We start from the raw sequence: 23,978 nt of genomic DNA on the forward strand, positions 1-23,978 counted from the left end.
ATCCCCCGCCTCAGATACTTGCCAGGTATGTGTGTATGTATTCTAACCTAATACAAGCCGAGACAACATTATTTCTGCGGACCATAAGTACTTGGATACGGAAGAAAGTGATTATAGTGTTGGGCGGGTATACTCTCGGCCCGTTCACTATCTCTGTGATGGATTGTAGGGAAAATAGCGGCTGAACGTATTCTCTTTCGGTAGCAGAGGAGGGAGGGTGTAGCCCCAGCAGGAGGGAGGGCCAGTCTACAGGCATTCTTTGCAAGACGGTCTACAGTGTCATTGTTTGTAATACCAACATGAGATGGAAGAAGCAAAAAACCTGGTCTATAATAATGAAATTCTGTGGGCTTCTTTATATGTATCCTTGGATGCATATAAAGATTAAAGTTTCATATTGTGTGATTACTTTTGGACCAATGGGGGCAAATGTGTTATAGAAACAGAGGCTTTCAGTTACTGGTACATCTAATTATTTTTCATTCATCATTTTTGCATTGACACTTTTACCCTCTTACACGACAAGACAACAAGTAATTAGAATTTCCATTTTGCTAATGCAATGCAATTGTATACAGTATTTTATATATATATAAAAAAAAAAAAAAAAAACACTAGCATCTTCTCTCTATGCATTGGTAAGTTGAACCTTCCTCACTTTGGGAAATGGCAAGACATATAAAAGCAGCTTGATTTCTGTGTTAAAAATATTTTTTCATGAATAATCTTTCCTTTGTGATAGAAAATGGAAAGTAACAATTATGTGAATCCTAGGTAACATGGATTAGCATAATGTTTGGAAAAAAGAGAAATTAGGTACAAATTGCAATTATTGGAAGGTTTCATGAAATTTGTGTATGCTTAGAAGATTATTAATGATAACATCATGTCTTTCAGAGGCTACTCAAAACATTGAATAAATTTTCCATAATATCACTTATAATTATCAATATTTATTAGATTTGGTGAAAATTAAAGAGAAAATATTTTATGTACAGTATTCAGCAAACAAGGGAAACATTATTTACGATTTATTATTTATTTATATACAAAAACAAAGATCACACAAAAAAATATATGACAGAGGTTATATTGTCGATATAAATGAACTAAAGAATGTATAATTTAGACACCTCAACTTTGTTTACCAGCTTCTTTCCAAGTATTGATTTCCCCCTCAAACTGTATTGGTTCTATAGCTACTTTATTGGCAAATGGAGGTGGACCAAGTATTGCTTCAACGTCGTCATAGTTTAGGGTCTCCTTCTGCAGCAAAGCCTCGGCCAGCTGGGAAAGATAAGATACATGACCAGTACAGGGTGGCTGTTCTTTACCCAAATAAAATTAAATATCATACTGTAAATATAATTTAAAGGAGGAATTGACAAGAACTACAAATATTTACAATGGGGTTATAAACGTGAAATCTGAAATAAACAGACATTACAAACATGCCGACTTGGAACAGTATTAATCTCACAATCTAACACAATGATGTATTGTACATTCCCCCCAAAAAGTAACATTAGCCATGGGGTCAATGTGACTCGAGGCTGTCCGAGGAATGTTAGTTACCTAGTTCTGAACGGTTGGTAGTTATACATCCGCAACCTTTGAGCATGAATGATTATATTACATATAGTACATCAAAGGGATCTTACATTGATTGAAATGAGGAATAATGTCTTTGACTATATATGAGAATTTATTGTAACAAAGAAGGGGGAAGGTTTTTCTGACAGGATAGAATTTACCTAAATTGCCCTTTAAACCAGTCATCATGTGATTAGGCTGGAACTAATGCAATTTACATATCAGTAACATGGCAAATCCCCATGTAGACCGATATATTGTATATTGCTGTAGCTGTTCACTTTACTATCAAGTACTATTTGGTTAGTCACTTTATAAACGAGACAAATAGTGAACAATATGAGTCGGCATATTGTGAAACTCGGTATGAATGAAATTCCATTAGTACAATGACGTAATGATGAAATGTCTACTTTGAGGTCTCGGTTATGATGTTCTGAAACATCTCCATTTAATGTACAGTGACCCCTCGTTTAACGAACACCTCGGTTAACGTAATTTCGATTAACGAACTGCCTTCCATAAGGATCTTCAATTCGGTTAACGAAAAAAAATTCGGTTAACGAAGTTCTTACGAACCGACCTCAACATGTTTTCGCTTGCACTGACCGGGCAACCAGCTTTAGTATCAGTCCGCCAATACATTAATCGGTTCTAGGGCTTAAATTCCTTACTATTTTAGTAAATATCAAGAAGTTTATACTATTCAATAATTTTAAAAGTTTAATATTCAATTTTTTAGTCATTTTAACAATTATTGAACATAATTGAAGGTAAAGTGACTAGTTTAATGCGCGGCATCCAGCCTCTTAACACAGCAAACAGGAGTTAGTCTCTCTCTGTTTTCACTGGAGGTAACATCTTGCTTGAGACTCTCTTCAACTAAACACTTTTTTTCTGTGTTTCCAAGCAAATTATTGGTCATTTTGAAATATATTTTACATATTGACAATATATAATGCAGTGCAGTGTTGATTTAAAGAAAATAATCTTGAATTACACCAAGAGAGCTAAAATTTTATGGGTGAAATGGCGCCATGGGGTGACTTCTCTTCCACCCCAATGCCTTCTCTTCTTCCTTCTCCTCCACCCCCATTCTAAATCCCATCATCATCATCATCATCCAGGAGCCTTCTACATACACACCTCAAAGTAAGTGAACTTTTCTACCATTTTTGTTGAATTTAGGAAATTTTCGGTGAGCTGGAACCAATTACCCAAAAACCCATTGAAACAATGGTTTCGGTTAACGAACTTTTCGGTTAACGAACGACCTTCTGGAATGGATTGAGTTCGTTAACGGAGGGGTCACTGTACTGTATGTTTCAATGTTATTGTAATCATCAGTCAGTGACTTGTTTACATATGCCTTGCTTATACCCAACACAATACATACATTAATATACTTAATAGATTTTTTTGTTATATTGGAGTATTTAGTATGCCGTACTAGCTGTTGCTGATATGATGGGTGGGCATACCAACTTATGATGATGCACTGGGGATCATATCAAAGCACTTTGTCTAGCGTTTCAAATTGTAGCGACTAAAAATCTAACAATGCTTTTTTGGCGGGACTACATAATGGGCCTAATCCAAATATATTCACTTTGTAATACTAGATGTATTGTCTGTTGATTCATAATCAAGTTTACCAACTACAGCTGTTTTCCTACTTGAACAATTCTAGTGTACTCACCAGTCTTAATTTATCCATATTTGCCTTCAGGACTTCTTCTGTTTTTTTATATGCATCAAATATTAGCCGGGAAGCTTCTTCATCAATACTTGCTGCTAACTTTTGAGAGAATGGCCGTCGCCCAACTTCCCTAGTTTCTTCTTCAGGGAAGGACACCTGACCAACTAATTCACTGAACCCAAATGATCGTATCTGAAAAAAAGTTTGAGATTTTTTATTTTCTTGTCTAAATGTGATAAGTGCCTTTCACACACATGCCTGGCTCAGGAGGGGCATATTTGTACAATGAAAGGTAACGAAATTAGTCCGTCCTCATTAAAATAAAAATGTAATTTTGAGTATTCAAGTGCATTCGCCTTCAACCAGTAAATTGCCCAACTATATGATGATACATGCCTAAATTAAAAACATGGTTACAGAGCAGAGGTCAATTCTAATGGAAAAGGATATCAATTACTTTGAGAGACAATATTACATTTCTGGGTGAAACCCCTTGCTTTTACTATTATTACAAATGCAAATGTTTTCTTTCTGTGGTGCACAATGGCTGCTGTTGATTTTTTTTATGTTCAGCAAATAATAATATACCCACCACTCACTTGGAAAGATACTAGTCTACTTAAGGAGTTGTACCACCACTGCCAAGTGCTCTCAATAGTATACAGTACAGTAGGGGGCAGTGAAATTTTGCTCAAAGCTGCACTCTTCAGGCATTGTTCCTTATACATATCTAAGACTCCATGCCAAATTTGAAGCTGATATGTCGAGGTTTAGTCTTCCGCATTTTCTACTGAAATTTTTAAATTTACCTACAGTACTAGCCAAACAGCCGCTGTGGCGGTGCAATGTTCTGTTCAGTGTTTATCAACTTTTTTTTTCATAATTTGACGTCACTCTATTTTGATGGTAAGAAGACCGCCACTCGTGTGATGATAAAGAATGAGAAGACCGAGAAATGGAGTTCGAGGATGATGGTGAAAGATCATTATGTCATCATGGTTGAGCCTGGCAATGAATATCTCACACATGTGACTCCCAAGACTGGACACGGAAAGCAGATTGCCAAAACTATTCACGAGTTTCTGGTGGAGAAAAATCTAACCCAGCAGCCCATTGTGTGTGTTGGTTGTGATGGAACCAATGTAAATGTAGGATCAGAAAATGGAGTCATTCATCATCTTGAAATGTTACTTGGTCACCCACTCCATTATTTCATATGTCAGCTTCACGGAAATGAGCTGCCTTTCCGCGCAGTTTTTTATCACTATGATGGTAAACCAAGTGGTCCTGAGCATTGGCGTGGTCCCATTGGAAAGCAGATCAAGGAGTCTTTGTCTGAGCTTCCAGTTGTCGCCTTCCAGCCAGTCAGTTTCCCTGATTTCCCTGTGTTTAATGATGAAGTGGAGAAAGATCTGTCCTGGGATCAGAAATACCTGTATAGGATTTGTAAAGGAGTTATCACAGGTGTTGTTGAAGATGACTTGGCTGCTATTGAGCCAGGTTCTCCCTGTGTGTCAAGGTGGAACACCTTATGGAGTAGAATCCTCAGGCTGTATGTAGCAACATCAAGACCCAGCCATGAGTTGAAAAGAATTGTCATTACAATAATAAAGTTCAGTGCTCCAATGTGGTTTTACATCAAGATACACCCTTACGTAACACACGGCTCAAGGAACGTATTCCAGTCCCTGCTATATATGAAACACCTGAATAGTGAGGAGGAGACGATAGTGAAGAAGGCTGTCCAGAGAAATGCATACTTCGCCCACACAGATCAACTTCTTCTTGGTATGTGTGCAGATGAGGACATGACTGTTAGAGAAAAAGCTGTCTCAATGATAAGAAAAATTAGAGAGGAGAATCAGCAAAAGGAAGAATGCACTGGCAGATCTGAAGAGGAGGAGGAAGATTCTGATGCTGCTGTTGACGAGAATTTGTTAAACTATACTGATGAGGAGGGTAAAGATGGAGATGGGAATGAGGATGTGCCTCCTGTAGTCAACATGAGAAAGGTGGTGACTCCGAAACTAAAGTGGCAAGCAAAAAACTATCATTCCATGATTAACTGGAGGAATGAACTCAAGACTGAGCCTCCTTACATTGCTTCTCTGTCAAATCTACAGGTTAATGACATTCTTCAGACACCATTAGTGGTGCCCAAGTGGCCAAACAGCACTCAGGCGGTCGAGAGAGGCATAAAAGTGATGACTGAAGCTTGCACTGAAGTGACGGGATACGAATCGAGAGATGGATATATTAGGCAAAGATTATTGTCTAGGAAAATGATGCCAAGGTTCCGCACAAAAAAGAATTTCAATATGAACTTGTAATGATTTTCTATACGGTGTACCTGTAAAATAACATGTGAATTAAATCGATGTCACCCATGTAAAATTTATCATTATCCTGGAAAACATTAAATGACACCTAATTTTTGGTATACACTAAAAGTTGACAAAAAGTAGTTCGCGATGCGGCAGGGTAAGTATGCATGAAATGGCATGAAATTTTGCACAGGTGTTTGTTACAGCCATACAAACGATGCCTGAAAAGTGCAGCCTGCAACTCAAATAAAAGTGTTTTTTCCCTGCCCCCTACAGTACAGTATCAATAGTATACAGTACAAAAAAAAAATTCATATTCCCTCAATTCGAAATCACTCATAATTTGTAATGTTTTGCTGTTACGAAATACAGTATTTTCTTGGTTTAATGAATTAATTTGAGCCAACCCTATTCGTTGAATTGAAATTTCCGCTAAATCGAGCTCTCTGTCAACCTTAGCTTTTGTCTTTATTCAAGAAATCTTCAGAGGCAGTTGAATTTACAGGGATGGAATTTCAGGTTGCCTTTTCTTTTTCTTGGGTGGGGATTAGTGGGTCTCATGACCTGAAGATGTCTTGAAAAAATACAAAAGCTAAAGTATTTTTAGGAGATGTGATAAGTATAAATTTGCAAAGTTGTATCCTTCAACATTGTTATAGTAATACCCAGCTTTACACGTTTTTTTTTTTTTTACGCGTTTCTACATTTACGTGGTACCTCGCCAGAACCAGAATGTTCACTTTACGCGGTGCATCTACTCATATACGCGGGAAGCGGCGCGGGCAGGGTGCGCACAAGGTCGCCCAGTCATCAAAACATTACCGAGTTCTTCACCCGCCACCCACCACAGCCGGCCCAAGTCAGTGATAGTGAGGATATGGACTTTGAGGGGTTTGACAAAGAGGCCCTGCAAGCCTCTGTGGTGGATAGTGATACAATTGATACAGGTGAGGGCCAATAATCTGCCCTCTGCCTCGGAACCAACCCCCCATCCCCGTGTGCCCAGCCATCTTTTCTACTAACGTTTTTCTACTACCGTAAGTGTTAAAAAACCTAATATTATTGATATTTCTCTTAATTATTAATTGTGTGTGCATACCATCATAAAATTAAGAAGTTATTTTTACTACAACGTAGGTATTGTGTCTGAAAAAGTGGAGTTTGGGGGTCGGCCCAGTCTCTATTTCAATTAATCCCATATGTTCTGTTGTTCACTTTACGCGGGCCTCTGTGGGTTCAATTGACCGCGTAAAGCGAGGTATTACTGTACATAACATTTTAAAATATGGAGTGAGAAAGCAGAAAGGTGTGGGTGATTAGAGAGTTGCGTGTTTTCTTAATTCGTGTGTGTGTGTGTCAGGAACACACCTCAACATCACATACACACACCCACCCTCCAACATTTATTATTATTTATTCTTGTATGATCAGCCTCTTATGGTGTATGTTTTATAATTGATAATATAAAATATTAAATACTGCTTTAGAAAAAATAAATATACTGTATATGAAGGGTACTGGTATTAATAAGCTCAAATTATTACAGTAACATATCTTTACTAATTAATAAATAACAAATAAACAGTATTTTGTTGAATTACAGTAAGAATGACAAGAGGCAGGGGTGGGGGGTGAACGGTCAGTTTCTCACACTAAGGGTCTCCATCCCTCCTCCTCCACCACCAGTCTATGTACAGAACTAAACAAAGATTTTATTTGAAATACTCTGAACATTCAATGCCATAATATCCTGACCACTGGGGTTAGTTATACAGACTTTTCTCTGTGAAAAAGTCATAATTTTGAGCAACTTTTTACTGTACTCACTTTGTACTCAAATGTACTAAGCTAAAGGATTAAACTTTTTATCTCTAGTGCAAACTTTGAGATGTTTATACTGTACTCAAATTAATTGCTATCTTGCAGGGATTCCAGCAATGCAAGTTAAATCCTGCTAATTCAAGTCTGACATTTCATAAGAGAAAAACTTTAAGCCTAAAATCACCTTCATCCCATTAATTGTTATCACCCACTGCCATCTGCCTCCCCTGCTGGCTGGTAGGGGAGAGGGAGGTGGGTGTGTAGTTATCAGTGGAGGGGTCAGGAGGGACTGGGGATTATAAAAGACAGGGATTTTAAGTTTTTTTTGCTTATAAAATGTCACCGACTTGACTTAGCAGAATATAACGTGTACTGCTAGAATTCTTGCGAGATAGTAATTAATTTGAGTATAAACATCCTACAGTTTGCACTAGACATAACAATTTTAGTAATTAACTTGGTACACTTGAGTACAGGTTGTGATAATTATGCATTGTGGTTGCAGTTGTGAATTATGAGAGACATTTACAAATACTGTATGTATAAGGCACATGTCTCTGTGAGATGCGACCGCCCACCTCAGTCTAAACAGTATACAATACATGTGTCGGACCTGTCGGTCAGTTCACGTGGGTCAGTCGTGGACACATCTATGGTCTACCGCGCAAGCCTTTTCTACTTGTTTTTACATCATTGTCCAGTGTTTGAGCCATTGTTTGATAACCCTAAATCTGGTACTGTACTTAGAAATGTTAAAATGGTGATTGGGCCACTTAAGGGAAAAGTACCATTGTTTTGTTTGTTTTTCCTTCAGGGGGGTGTCCCTCATAATTCGTAAAATCCCAAAATTCATAAGGGCCGTTACTTCGAATTATGTTTTTTTTTACTGTACTCATTTACTGCCGAGTGCACACATGCCAATGTACAAGGAGGTAACCCAATCCTCCACTCTGGTCGGTAAATACACATGCTACCATTTGCTTGTGAGGCAAACACTTTAGCAAATGATCTATGTTTGTTAACCCGTTTGTGGTTATGCTGGTGATATCATGGGCTACTGATGTCACCCTCTGCAGGTTACATCTGTAAACCGAATGATTCAGCAGAATGCAGGATAGTTCTAAAATATTTGAGAAGTATATAATTAGTCACATTGAAGCCTCTATGTCATATTTTCAAACTGCAGGCAGAGTACTGGAGATGTTAGTCATCTGATTTTCTTGGCAATGTCAAGGTTATGCTCATTCCAGACTCTGGCTATTCACGAGATTTTATTCAGGCTTCCCACTCATAGTGGTCCAGACCGTGATGAACCTACACATAGTGGGATTGGTGAGGTGTCTGATCCTGATGATTCAGAATATGAGAAAAGCTCTAATGAGGAGGATGAAGACATTATAGTGAGTGAAACTTTGTACGGATGGAGACATGAGCATCCTGTCCAATAGTTTGGTCCAGGAATGCACCTTCCAATTATAACATTAAATTGATGGGAAAATTGTCTTATTTACAAAACAATTTCTAGAAACATGTTCAAGTCGATATGCCTTCTCTGTATATGCAGTTGTTCATTAAAAATATCTGAGACAACACACTTTAAAATCAGTGGGAATATCACATAAGTGTTAGTAGTTTGAAGTGCTTGAGAATATTTCTACATGTGGCAACTTTTGAAGTCCTTGAGAGATATACTGTACTAGTTGGCAGAAAAAAAAAAGAAGGGCATTGTAGGGAATAACCACTAAAACTAAATTCTTATCATAAATCAATCTGATCAAGATGTACAAAATTTACCTGGGCATATGCCATTTTGGTGACCTTTTCAAGATCATTTTGTGCACCTGTAGTTACTCGATTAAATACCAAAGATTCTGCAACACGACCTCCAAGAGCCATGCACATCCTCTCAAATATCTGAAAATAAAATAGCAATTACTTTCTATCCATATTTTTTAATGACTACAAAATATAATATTATTTGTTACTTTTGAAAATATACTAAGTTCACTGAGAGTAACTGACTAAAAGTAACTGGCTTATCCGAAATAACACATTTTATTTATGTATTTTTCACCCCCCTAATCTCACAACAAATCACATAAAACCACAAATGGGTGCATAAATGACTTGGGTTAAATGCTGTAACACTTAATACAGTACAGTACCTGTACTCCTATTATGTAAAATTGGTACTGTATTAGGGTATGGGTTTGCCCTATGGATATCCATAAAGTATAATCCGTGTACAGAAGGGGTGGCCAAAATGTCGATCATGACCTGGTAAATTGCCAGATGGGCGACCCATCCATTATTAAAAAAATAAAAATAAATAAATAAAATTATCTTCATTATTGGTAGCAACATTCAAGACCTGTTTTGCCTTTGCATCTAAAAGTAATTCACCAAGGAAGGACACATTTAAATAATTTGGGGAATAATTAATTAATAATGTCACAGAAAATGATACCGCTAACAGAAAAATCCGTCAATTTTCACCTTGCTGACACCATGCAGTGCAAATCATCACATCAGTAAAGTAAGTTCTTCCCCATATCATTATTAGATGTATGATTATCCATTGAAAATTATATAAACATTTGACAAAATATGTATGTTCAGTCTCGTTCAAGATTCTTTACACTGCTGGAGACAGCTGGCAACTCATGGATGTTTGTTTACTATAGTACGTAATATAATATAATACAAAACAACAAAGCCCAACCATTAATTAAGCAATGGGGAAGTAAGTGACCAATCACCGATCACTTTTACATTGAATCGTAATTTTTACTGCGTAATATAGTAAACAAACGACCTTGAGTTGCCAGCTGTCTCTAGCAGTGTTCGAAAAATCTTGAACGAGACTGTACGTTCATTTAATTTTATTATTGGTTACCCCCTCTCAACAAATGACTCAAAATTTATCTACTGTCGACCCTCGTTAAAACGGACTAATAGGGGGGGAGGATGTCCGTTTTAGCCGATTGTCCGAATTAGGGGTTAATATTGCATTATACAGCTATGTGTATGTTTATTTGAGTGCCCCGTCATAGGAGTCCATTTTCTCTCATTTCAGGACGCCTGAGTCCTCCGTTTTCTCTTAATCTTGGAGTGCAGTGCACCAGAGACTTCGTTATTCCTTAGTAATGACACAGAATTTGATATTGCAACTGGGGTTGCAATTGTTGAGTTAACTTAGGTATGTCTGATTACAGTTAGAATTTGCAAGATCCATTGTGAACGATGTTTAAAGCTTCAACTGTCTTTATGGTTGGTAAAACTTGTCAAGTCTGTCAGTCTGAGTGGCATGTGTGAGGCCTTGTGTTTGTACAACTGCTAAATATATAAATATATAATGTTATGGTAATTATCAGAAACACACATAGGCATGACTAGGTTTATTACAAAGTGATGAAAATTATATGATCAATACTGTACAGTGGGTAGTCCACAAAACATGTAGGCATGTCTCTTTATTTGAGTGCCCCGTCATAGGACTCCGATTTCTCTCACTTCAGGACGCCTGAGTCGTCCGTTTTCTCTTAATCTTAGAGTGCAGTGTACCAGAGACTTCGTTATTCCTTAGTAGTGACACAGAATTTGAAATTGCAATCCCAATTGCAACTGGGACAATCCCAGAACCAGAAATTTGATACTGACAGCTCAGATTTCGTCCGATTTATCCGAAATCCGGATTAAAGGGGTCCGAATTAACGAGGGTCAACTGTATTACCTGTTGGCGGTTAAGAAAATTTTTGCGAGTATGTCACATTTGGATAACAATGGAAAAAGCAGATCCAGTCACACACAAGTCTGGCCACCTCTGCTGTACAGTAACAGATATTTTTATGGATTTGTAGAAATGCTGCACAGTATATGTTCGCTTGAAGTGCAAAACCACAAAATTGAAGCTCTGTATCACAAGCCAAGTTTATAGTTGTACATTAGATAAAAAAATTTATTTAATATTGGGAATATTATGTACTATGGTATTCTTACTTTCCTTTCTAATTTTGGAAGGGGCTTCAATAACTAAGTACTCTATTGTTATAATATTACCATTATGCATAAGAAGGAAACTAAAATAACTCTGCTTACCTGTTGCTGAGTGTAGAGCTTTTGATCCTTTGGTATATATTGAGCAAATCCAAGTGCCTGATTAGTTCTTGGGACAATGGTGACCTTGAGCAGTGAGTCTGTGTGTTCAAGCAACCAGCCAAGCAAGGCATGGCCAGACTCATGAAAAGCAACAACTCTCCTGTCCTCTGGAGATAGTGCCTGTAGGAATGATTCTTAGATACAATACAAATACACTACCCAGTAAATATATAAAGCACAGATGATTTTGATATGTTAATTAACTTTGGAAAGTAAATCCGACAAAGTTCAACAGAATGAGACCTTTCTCCTCATAAAAACAGTCATTATTATTATGTCAATTTTTTTTCCTAAGCCTTCGGCAAGATGTAACATAATTTAAATACAGCGATCCCTAAAGGATGTTAAATAGGGAGTTAAGATAATTTTGATTTGTAATGGATCAAAGTCCACATCTAAAGGGAAGAAAGGGGTTAGAAGGAGAACGCTCTTAAAATTTTTATCATACCTAAAATGTAATTTTTAAATAACATTTAAGAGGTTTTACTTGCAGTGTAAATATCCTTGACTCCCATCAAAAGCAATGAATGATCACCATTCTTGGCCAAGTAATCCAACCATTCTATTTTTTTTTTTAGATGCTAAGGTAGGGATTTATCAACTGACTCTTCTTTATTAAGCATGTCAAACCATAGCTTTTCATTTCTAGCCATAAAAAGTTGACATTCTGAAGGACAAGGAGGATGCTTTACAGTAAAATTCAGAAAATTTTGGAGACATCATCACAACACATGCATGATGGTGACTCCCCATTGTTTTAGTGTAAACAAACACTTGTCAACAAGGTGCATTCATTTGATTGTAATGTGCCCCAACAGCTCAGAGGAAAAGCCCACTGGTAGAATTTTCATCAAGTGCTCCTGATAATGGTCATTGTTCAAGGAACCCAGATACAGTATTATATTTGTTACAAAGACTTTACTTATTTTCTTTCAGTTCTGAAAAATAACAACATATGTTCCCATTTAAGCAACAGGCATTTAGACCTTAGCCATGGACATTGAGAATTTCTAGTGAACAAAATTCTTTTGCCTTCATATACAATAGATACCTGGGAAAAGTGAAATTCTTTATTTCTTTTAATAATAATGTTTTCATCATCAGTTGTGCTCTTAAAATTAAAATAAAAACAAGGAAAATGAAAAAAAAGAAGATATTATTGACAGTATTTGGCATCAATACGGTTAACAGTGATTTAAATGAGGCAATAGTGGTATAAATGCACATTCATAAAGAGCTCACAAGGGCGGATCTGGGGATCCGGACTCTCCCTTTTCACCACAAAATTCCAGTACCCTTTCTTTAATGCAGTATTGTACTCAGGCATTTTTGTATAGTAAAAAGAATTTACTATTGACTGCAGAATATCTCCTAATATCAAGTGCACATGGCTTCAAAATGGCTGGACCTCTCCAGCCGCTCGTCGCGTAAATGATGAAATTTTCCACGTAATTCAAACATTTTATTCTGGCAAGGCACCGCGTAAATGACGAAACGCGTAAACAAAATCTGTGTAAATCGAGACTATACTGTGCTGTGATGCCTGTACAGTATTACTTTTTGTATCTTGATAAAGTCTATCTATTTTGTCTCATAGGTGACAATGGATCTCACAGCATACCCATAACTGTGGAGGCAGGTGCATGGAGAGTATGCCACATATGCAAGAAGCCCAAGTATTCTTATCATGAAAAGACTACCAAATGCACACCAACACATAAGACACTCACTGAAACATTTGAGAAAACATTAAATTGCCTTTACATATCTGAATTTACCTGAGATCTCTTTTCAGTTCCACCAACTACACGTTCAACTGCATACTCCAAATCAAGGGCTGTTACCATCTTCTTGCCATATCTGGCAGCATGTAGTGCTGCCTCATTGACAACATTGGCTATATCAGCACCTAGGGAAAAAAAAGTTACTCCAAATCAATGATATTTTGTATACACAACACACATGTCTACAAGTACATTTTGTTGAGTCAAGTCAAGTTCCATGTCTTTATTGTGTCCTAGGATATCCCAAGATAAAATATTAAAGAATTAAAATATTAAAAGTGTGCATGTACTTTTTGATGCTTTAGGAAAAACACATTGAAAGAGTTGACATATTAATAAAGATTAAATTAGACTGAAAAAAGTATCCGGGTTGAAACAGATAAGGATTAGGTCCAGGAATGATTTCAAAGACAGGAAGGTTGAGATGTTACATACTGAAAAATTAATTACTGGACAAGCTGGCAGAGAACTAAAGCAGGTTGTACAGGAAGAGGCAAACGCCACCTCAACAAACTCGACATCATCTGGGTCTGTTTCCTCCCATCACTGTCTTCATTACCCAATACTATATCAATGCCACTCAAATCAAGCAACTCTTGATGAATAGCACCACTGTCGAGGGTGTAGAGGGGCGAGGTGGGTCTCGAGATGTTGAAGGATGTGCATCCATCCTGATAACTGGTGGGTAACTGGACCACTAGATTTGAGACAGATTACATACAAGTTGAGTTGCCAAGTAAATAAATATCCCATTTAAAGTATTTTGTCCAGCCTAGACATTCACAATATGATGAAAAAATTAAGAAAGTTGAGGATTGTCACCCAGGATCGCCTAAGGGTATAAAATGAAGATGTTAGGAATCAAACATTTAGAGATGATGGTTAATAGAATGAAGTTTAGAGTTAATGGAGATATAAATAGGATAACAAGCCAGGGTATATATAAATCATGTAATAAAATAACAAGATGCATATTGAGCTTGAGACTTAGGTAGATAGTTTAACCCAAGAAGCATGCAGATCTCATCTGAGAAGTGTTAGCATAAATGCATGTATGGAAAAGTGTAAGGACTGGGAATGTCAGGATTGATTGATTTATCCTATGTAACCTGACTGGTAGGAAAGAATATACAGTAGGATCTCGCCAATAACGACTTCCACAATAACGTTTTCGACATTAACGGTAAGTTACAATAGATACCCATTTTCAATAATAACGTCTGGATTCTCTTGAATAACGGAGATTTCGCGGGAAGCGTCCGAGCGCATCAATGATAGCGTTTGTTTGGCCGCCATGTTGATGACGTAGTTGTCCGCTCCGCCTCACTCTCACACACCCTCTGTGGAATACAGCACTGCGCCCACGTGTGAGATTTTCGCCTCTATAACCAGTGGTTGCGAGGGTCGGTGATCAACAATGGCTTCCGTGTTTTTGCCTGTGGGGGCTGGAGGAGGTGGTGGAGGGAGTGATTTACCGCCTGAATGCCCGGAAACTTTTAAAGTGAATGAAAAAAAAGACCCCAAAGCTAAGAGACAAAGCCACAAGAAGCATGCCTACTCGGTCAAGGATAAAGAACAGATTGATGAGCTCATTGAAAGTGGTGCACGGAACATTGATATTGTGAAGAAATTGAACTGTCCTGAGTCTACAGCGCTAAATATTAAGAGGAACTTAGGAGACCAAGAAGAGTATTGCACTGGCTTAGAAATATGCCTCAGTAGGGTGGCTGCATAAGTTTAAGGCTAGAAGTGGCACAAAGTATGCAAAGTATCAGGGTGAGGCTTCGTCTGCTGACTTAGTGGCTGCAGATTCCTTCCCTGAAATTGCCAATCAAATCATTCAAAAGGGAGGTTATACCCTGAATCAGATTTTTAACTGTGACGAGACCGGGTTGTTTTGGAAAAAATCCCCTAAAGCAACATTTATCTCTAAGAAAGAAAAACAGGCAAAAGGTGTGAAAATGGCAAAGGATTGCTTTAGTGTTCTCCTAACCTGTAATGCATCAGGTGACTGCCTCATGAAGCCTCTGGTGGTCTACAAATATAAAAGACCAAGAGCTTACAAGGGATGTGATATGTCCAAACTGAATGTCTACTGGGAAAAGACAAATAAAGGCTACATGTCCACGGAGTTAACAAAGAAGTGGTTTGATGATTGTTTTGTTAAGGATGCCAAAGAATACTGCCGGAAGAAGAACGTATCCTTCAAAGTGGAGCTCTTTCTAGACAATGCCCCCAGTCATGCACGATTTCTAGTAGGGCGTCACCCTAGCGTTGAGGTTGTGTTTCTACCACCAAATACAACCTCCAAAATACAGCCACTAGACCAAGAAATCATAGCGAATGTAAAGTTGCTGTACTACAAATATGTCCATGACAAGATGAGGAAGGAAACTGATAAGCAAGAAGTGAAGGAAATCGCTTTAACTGTGAGCAGTAGCAAGGAGGAGGAGGGTCCACCCCTCGCCGCCTCCGCTAGTTCGCCTGGCTCACACACCGCCTCCGCTGCTCTGCATGACTCACTCACACCCTCCACCTCCGCTACTCCCCCTGCCTCACTCACAGCCTCCGCCTCCACTCCTCCTCCTGGCATACCTTCAACCTCCACAATGACTGTTACTGCCTTCTGGAAAAATTCTAACATTCGCCAGGCAGTCAATTTCGTTGTAAAAGCCTGGGGAAATACTACGAAAGCAACCGTTAGGCATGCCTGGTCGGTACTCCTGCCACAACTCAAGTTTGCCGAGACGAAGAGACAGCAGCCAGCAGAGCGAATGAACCAAGTGTTGGAAACCGTCCGCAGTATCCCAGCCCCAGGATTTCAAGAAGTGACTCGGGAAGATTTAGAAGATATGATGCAAGAAGGTAACACAAATGACGTCGAGGGTCTCCTGGAGGATGAAGAATGTGGTGATGCAGGGGAGACCGAGCAGAGGAAAGTGACGACACAGAAGCTGTCACTCTTATTGGGTGTCTTTACCAGCCTTCAAGAGATGATCCAAGACATTGAGAGTGAATCAGGTGAAAGGGAGCAAGTGATTGGAGTTATAGAATATATTTCAAGGAAATACCAGACGCAGTACAACGAGCGAGTGCATGCCCGGCAGCAGTCACTCATCACTCGCGTTCTTTCACAACGCCGGCCAGCTGAGGAAGACCAACAGAGAGAGGTTGAAGTTGATGAAGACATTGATGACATTGGGGAAATGCCTGAAGGTTTTGACTTTGTGGGGTTTGATGAAGTGTTAGCGGAAGTGGGTGAACCGGGTGCGAGAGACCAGCACGGGGACGGAGGTTCGACGCAGTAGCCTCCATGCCCAGCCTCGGAACAATCAACACACGAAGCACCTCAAAACTCCCCCAAGCTACGGGTAAGTGTTATATTACTCAAATTCTTTATTCTGATGATCGAATAACAAATCTTTTTATTTTAGCAGGGTGAAATTCTTGGGGCGGCAGCACCAATAAACCCTTTTTACATGTATTTCAATGTCACACAAATAACATTTTCGCTAATTACAGCGTTTTTCAGGCACCTATTAGACGTTACTGGCGAGAGCCTACTGTAATAGATATAAAAAGTGAGGTTTTATATATTAATGTGCTTTCAAGTCCTTACCACTGAATCCTAGAGTAAGAGAAGCCATTCGTCGAGAATAGTAAGTCGATGGTTTCTCCAAAACTATGCTCTTCAGGTGATGTTCAAAAACTTCACGGCGTTCTTCCATATTTGGAAGATCCATCAAGATGTGGCGGTCAAATCTTCCAGGCCGTAGTAGTGCCTAAAATAAAAATAAAAACCCATCTTAAATATCACAGCCAATACACGACTAACAGCAGTTACAGCAGGCTGGTACAGTACAGTACTGTATGGGTATATAATTTAATTCAAGTTATTACACCCAATAATAGCATTAGTAATGAACCTGTTTTAAGATACCTGCAAACAGGCTATGCAGTATTCTCTACAGCTAAATCAATTAAAACTCACTTTATCAAGTATATCAAGACGGTTTGTTGAAGATAAAAGGACAACTCCTTCTTTTGAACCAATACCATCCATCTCCACCAAAAGCTGATTCAATGTTTGTTCAGATTCACCTGACCCACCATCAAACCCACTGACATTACTGGAGCGCTGGCGACCAATTGCATCAAGCTCATCAATGTAAACAATACATGGAGCCCGTTTTCTTGCTTCTTTGAAAAGGTCTCTGAAAAACAACAATGTGGTAATAAAAAAGTATCCAACTACAGCACAGACAAGTTTCTATATGGGTTCATTATCTTGGTGTAAGACATTTATCTAACTGTTTGAACATGATGGAGAACTAACATCTTGAATAACAGCAAGGGTTGAAGGTAGATACTAATGCTGTATACAGGGTGTAACCAAAAAAATTCTCATATTACAGTGATGAAAGAGGTTATGATTTAACACCGACAAAGAAACAAAGAATTTTATAAGTGGGACTATTAATAATTTCTAAATTATCCACTTACTGGGTCCATAACAGTTACTACCTCTGCTTTGAGGCAAAGAATCATTAAAGATTCCATATATTTTTGTTAATCTCACACCTCAAAATTACTGGATATTTGAATCACCTTACTCTTGCAGCACCAAGACCACCAATCATTTCAGTAAACTCTGATCCATTCATGGCTAGGAATGGCACCCGACCCTCCGTAGCCACAGCTTTTGCCAGTAAAGTCTTACCACAGCCAGGAGGACCCAACAAGAGAGCACCCTTTGGAACCTGCCATGAGAAATCATAAACAGCATTAGGAATGGACAGTGAAAAACAAAGCAGTTAAAATTAATCTTCCTTAAAGTACATACAGTATTTTATGTATCAAAATGTGTAGAGAATGAATCTCTATGTAAGTAATAACATAATAAGAAAGAAAATACTTGATTTGTAAAATTCCCTTTGTGGCTAAGGAGTAATGAAGACAAGATCAGAATGAGAGCTACCAGGAGCTCTGACTATAAACTGGTTTCTACTTGTGTACCAAAGACTACCGCCCAGAGAATACAATAGAGTGGAGGGAACTATGAAATAACTCAATCTTTCTCATCCACATTTAGATATGGTTTGAAATGTGTGAGTGAGTGTGTATGCACTTTGGAATATCAGGGCAGCAATGGCCAAGATACCCCCCCTTAGTATCTGAGTAAGTATTTAAAACACAAATACTCACCTTTGCTCCAAGAGACCTATATTTATCTGGATTCTTCAAAAAGTCAACAAATTCCATAACCTCTTGCTTGGCTTCCTTTGATCCAGCAACATCAGAAAACTTGACTCCTCGTCCAGACCCAGGCATAAGAGGGTCAATGATTGTGAACTTTGCTCGTGTCATCTGAGACTGAAAACAAGAATAAAAAATAATAATAATAATTGTAAATAATTACTTGTCTGAGTACAAAATCACTGCATTTCCAAAAGTGAAATTAAAAATAATACCCGTGGGATCACATGTCACTTTATGATTCAAGCACATGGATGCACAATCCATCCTTAGATCAAGATAGCCCTGGAGGTTCTAGTTTCCCTTTTCTACCTTGTTTTTTTTTTGTGATATACAGTACAGTTATGAAAATATATTATTTTGGCCTTATGTCCAAAGATTATGGAAATGTGAACGTCTAACTTACCATATCATCAGTGATTTAATTTTGTCTTAAAAATCTAATTCTTTTCTAGAAAACGAAATACACTGGATAATAATCACTGGCCTTCACTAACCATTCCCTCGATGCTGAGTGGTCCCTTGATATTCATGTTCCTTGAGAGAAGTGAGACAATAATAGCCACAACAATGATAGATGCTAGAAGTCTACCTGCTGTATCTCCACTTCTCTCATACACTACTGGTATTCCTTGATCTGGCCGAATTCCTAATTTGGCTTCAGCTTCACGTAAACGGTCTTCAAAGTGCTGAAGATCAACTATGTTCATGTGGAAAGTTCTCTGTTCCATCTGTAACTCAAAATATAAACTGATGTTCCTCAAGGGTATATTTGTACACATTATTATTATTATTATTACAACTGTGTATTTACGATTTTTTTTGTAGAGGGCACAGGAGGGAATAAATAGGCTACTATACCCTGTATTAAAGATAAAAGAAACATGAAAGATAGGAGTGATGAAGCTTAGGAGAGAATAAAATGGTTGATGTAAAATATGAATAATTAAGGTTTGTGTGGTGGAGGAAAAACAGGAGGAAGATGCTTGTTCCAGAGTTTTGCTGAGCAGAAACAAGCTTACTGTATTAAACACTAGTAAAATTAAAGATTTTATTGACTATCTTATCTGATAAAATACTTTAAAAGCCAAATGAGGATAATGATCTCTCCTTATAAAAGTCAGCCAAATTTATCCATCTACGGTCTATTTTATTGTCAACAATGACACTCACCTTTTTGCCTTTGATGACTGCCCCCTCATGGAGGATAATGGTAACAATGTCTAAATCTGGGCGCACAATTACTTCTTCCACTTCTCCTTTGTCCAGCATGTGATGGACAAACTCATTCCATGAGACATAACGTGCCATCTGAGATAAGAGTGTAGAAGCAGTATAGGGGCTTTAGGATAAAACTGATCTTCAATCTTATATAATGATGCATTTTGATTTTACATTGAAAAAAGAAAACTAGAATGTACATCAATATGATATAAATGAATTATCATGAAGATCTTTAGAACACATCAAATGATTTATTTACTGACCTCAGGTTGGTTACTGCTGGGGAAGAGGAGGGAGATGATGGCAATAAACATATATGCTGTCAACATCCACAGGGCTGCCTTGGCTAACATACCTTTCCTTTCATCATTATCATTTTTCTTATTATCATTACCACCATTACTGCCCTGAGATGGACCTCCACTTCCTCCAGCTGGCCCACCTCGGCCAGGCTGATTGAACTGAGAGGCAGAGGTGTGAAAACTGCGTTGTAACAGTGCCATCTGCTCTGATCGGGGCACCCCAGACCTTTTCAGAAAACATAAGTCATCTTAGTATTTTGAGAATAAAATTATAATGAAATAAAAACACAAATAAACGAAAAATAAGATTTTTACTTTAATTACTGTGTTGTCTAATGTCTTCTAACATTAACCTGAAAATAATTCAGTAGTCCACTGATACTTTCAACAGGTTTAAATTTTCTACTGAAAAATTCCACTCAACTTTTTTGGAACTATACAACTTATTCTTTTCATCGAAGGAATAATGGAGAGAATTTAAAGTCTCCTTGGGAAAGGTGACAAGGTTAAATGTAAAAATTATTATTACAGACAGAACTGTAGCAAAAAGTTAGTGTATTACAGGAACGAACAGCAGTAGGAATCCAGAAAAACAAGAGGATGTGTGGGCCAAGTGTTTACATCAGAGAAAAGTTTCTAAAGAAAGGAAAAGACTATGTGGTTCAACACCAAAACAAAGCAGAAATAATGGGAGGTAAGTTTATGATCATTAGCTAAGGTAAAGAATGGGTTGTCTCACTCCCAGTATGATTGTTTGAGTTGATAAATCACTTAAATCCTTCTGCCTTTTTTTTCATAGAAATAAACCAACTCCTATGGGCACACCTGGGCTAAGAAAACTCATCTCAAATATTTATGAAAGATTTAGAATTCCTAAATGCTTATTCTGCACTTCTACAACCCACAAAAGCAGTCTATATTCCTTCATAACCTACAATAGCAATCTTTATATTAATTTCACCAATGTTTTGTTAAGTAGCTAATTGAAAGGCCCAACCTTCTGCTTCAAAAAAAGTCTTGGTTGGTATTATTTTGTCTCTTATTCTTTAATTAATGCTGCTTATTTTTCTTTGACTAGTGACTGCCTATTGGCACCTTTAGTCTTCAAACAGTGTTACCTGTACAGTATACTATAGTCTAACCAGTTATTCTCTATTGGAATCCTTTGTTCTTACATAATTTTTTTATCAAAGGTAATGGCTACCAGTTTATAAGATTACTCTCTTAGTGGGACAACCTCTAGCAAGTCTAGCTATTAAATATTAGATATAGCCATGTATAACAAATTATCATACAGTATAATAATTCTAAACCCTTGAAACACTGAGTAAAGCAATTATGAAAAATATGAACAAAAGGAAATAATCTTACCTTTCCAAAAGCTTAGTAACAGCAATAAATTCACGGTTGAGGGTTTTCCATGCTACAGCGCTCAATGTATGTGAAGACCTTTCAATAAGATTTCTTCTTAAAGGTGCACACATAATATTTTTCTGGGTGATATAAAAATTACAAGTAAATAATATAATTTGATTATTTTAAGGCCGAGCTTGCATAGCCGGGTACCCTACAAATAAAATGTAAAATCCTGTATAGCTGGGTACCCCAGTTTGTGTAGCAGGGTATCCCGGTTATTTAATGTTAGAATTTGTAACTTAACATAATATATTACAGTAAACTGTAAATTAAAATCCTGTATTAGCTATTAGGGGTACATGACTATGCAAACAGTTCCATTAAACAGCTGGGGTACTCGGCTATGCCAGCTTTGCCATATTAAATAGCCAGGGTACTCAGCTATAAAAGCCCTCTGTTAAAACACAACCCTGCCCTTACAAAACAACAATCATATATACCATACATAACAAATAATGTAAATACTGTAAATAAAGTGATGTTAAATATAAATTAATACGGTATTCAAATTTAAATACAGATTTTTGTGATAATATACTGGGCTCCCAATCGTAAGAACGGGTGCTCCTATACTCCTGGATGACAGGCTTTGTCATGGGTGTTCTGGCAATGTAATCTCACATATCAATTGCAACATGTACTGTAAGCCATAAAATATTCCCTAGAAAAATAAGTCTGAAATTGATGAAGGGTATGAAATAATTTATATACTGTACCTGTGACTGTGCACTGCAAGTGACTATGTTGGGTAGTCTGTGTATTAGGGAACATATAGTCCTGCGATGACCCAGCAAAGCAGTGAGCAGTGTTCGACTTACTCTTTCCATGATTAATAATAATCTGTAGAAAGAAGACAAGCATTTAATCAGTAAGTGAAATACTCCATAGACTAACACTTACCATTTTTAACTATTTCACAGTTGATAATTTAAAAAAAAGGGGCAGAAAAGATACATAATTCATATGTTAACCAAGTACAGTATTTTTCAACAGGATGAAAATTACAAATAATTTATTGTGATATACAGTAGACCTGCTTAGTGGTATATAACACCGTGGATATGGAAGATAAGCTAAAAACCACACTGGATATCAGGTGTTGTTCATGGTTAAGTTAGTCAGAGAGGCCACCATAGTTACTATCATTGTATAGTCTGTCCACCACGCATGAGCATTAGGCTGCCGTACCAATAGAGATCGAGGTTTCGCATACGGCTGCTGTATCTATATCCTGTGCCTACAAAATTACCTAAGATCATTAGGTAACCTTGGATGAGTTACTAACAAGATCACGACACTTCCTATAGCTTCATAACGTTAATTTCGTTAGTCCACACTCATTTTTTGTTTGTCCTCCAAGCTGAATACACTAAACCTTACTCTTCAGAAAGATTATTCAAATATTACGAGAAAAGTGGCAACTCTATGCCTGTGCTGTACCAAGTGTAACACGTCTTTTCTTATTCATAATTGTTATTTACATGAGAATTATGAAAACCCCTTCTTTACCAGGCAGTGTGTGTTAAGTTATATGACGTCAACCATCCGTTTGTTTACCTTGTGTAAGGTCAGCTGTTAACGGTAAGTAATGACAAATATTATCTCCCTGAGCTGGTAAATAAATACGTAAATCTATAGAATAAAAACATATTTAATCGACAATTTCTTGCAGCTAAATTTAATTTAAAATAAATATTATTATGTTCATAATATAACATGATTTCCGGCTACAGACAGACTGTCGTTTGGTCACTGGTGTTGAGCGGCAGAGTTGTTGGCGGCGCTTACTGTCAACACAACTCATAGTTTACTACAGTACATAAACAAAAAAATCATCCCAATAAACTCAGGCGGTGGTGATGAAAACAATTGGATCAAATAGAACACGGCAGAACCCTTGGTCTATATCCACAGGTGTTGGTATGTTTATCTTCATTCGTTTTGATAATTGTGTTGTTAGTTTTTTTTCTCCACCATTCTTGTTTCTTCAATGATCTCCCCGCCGGTACTTCCACCACTGACATGAGATTACCCAAATTCTGGTACAATTGTATAAATTATTATGTTAATAGACTGGCCGCATCGTGTGTTTTTTATTTTTTTTTTTTTTAATGCACTGACGAGGTAAAAGTTAGCACAAAGGTACTTTATGATTACTGAATATTTTCAGATGCAGAGACTAATAAACTGTCATGTTTGATATCCTTTTCTTTATTATTTACGCCCTATGGCAAACTCAGTTCAAGAAAATCATGGCGTTTGTATGTACCGAAAAAATCGATAGACTAGCATTCACCGAAACACGAATAAACCTAGACTCAGGTGAGTTACCTGTCGAATACCAAACTGCAGGTTACAAATTATTCCATACCGATAGGCAGATTAGGAAAGAAGGCGGAGT

General features: G+C 37.5%; 1 protein-coding gene across 1 annotated transcript; it reads right to left on the reverse strand.

The window, feature by feature from the left end:
• Window positions 1-1,016: 1,016 nt before the first annotated feature.
• LOC121865486 (paraplegin-like) lies at window positions 1,017-23,145 on the reverse strand. The gene is made up of 15 exons (XM_042364980.1): window positions 23,087-23,145; window positions 22,294-22,417; window positions 21,533-21,654; window positions 20,123-20,387; window positions 19,809-19,946; window positions 19,133-19,366; window positions 18,585-18,752; window positions 17,988-18,139; window positions 17,371-17,593; window positions 16,999-17,161; window positions 13,374-13,504; window positions 11,536-11,715; window positions 9,232-9,351; window positions 3,293-3,484; window positions 1,017-1,287 (listed from the first exon to the last, which is right to left on the reverse strand). Exons 2-15 carry the CDS (start codon window positions 22,402-22,404, stop codon window positions 1,135-1,137), a joined length of 2,352 nt encoding a protein of 783 aa, XP_042220914.1. The 5' UTR covers window positions 22,405-22,417; window positions 23,087-23,145; the 3' UTR covers window positions 1,017-1,134.
• Between the last annotated feature and the right edge of the window lie 833 nt (window positions 23,146-23,978).

This window comes from Homarus americanus, unplaced genomic scaffold (assembly GCF_018991925.1).
Source record: "Homarus americanus isolate GMGI-L3 unplaced genomic scaffold, GMGI_Hamer_2.0 scaffold25483, whole genome shotgun sequence".
In the NCBI taxonomy this organism is placed as follows: Eukaryota; Metazoa; Arthropoda; class Malacostraca; order Decapoda; family Nephropidae; genus Homarus; species Homarus americanus.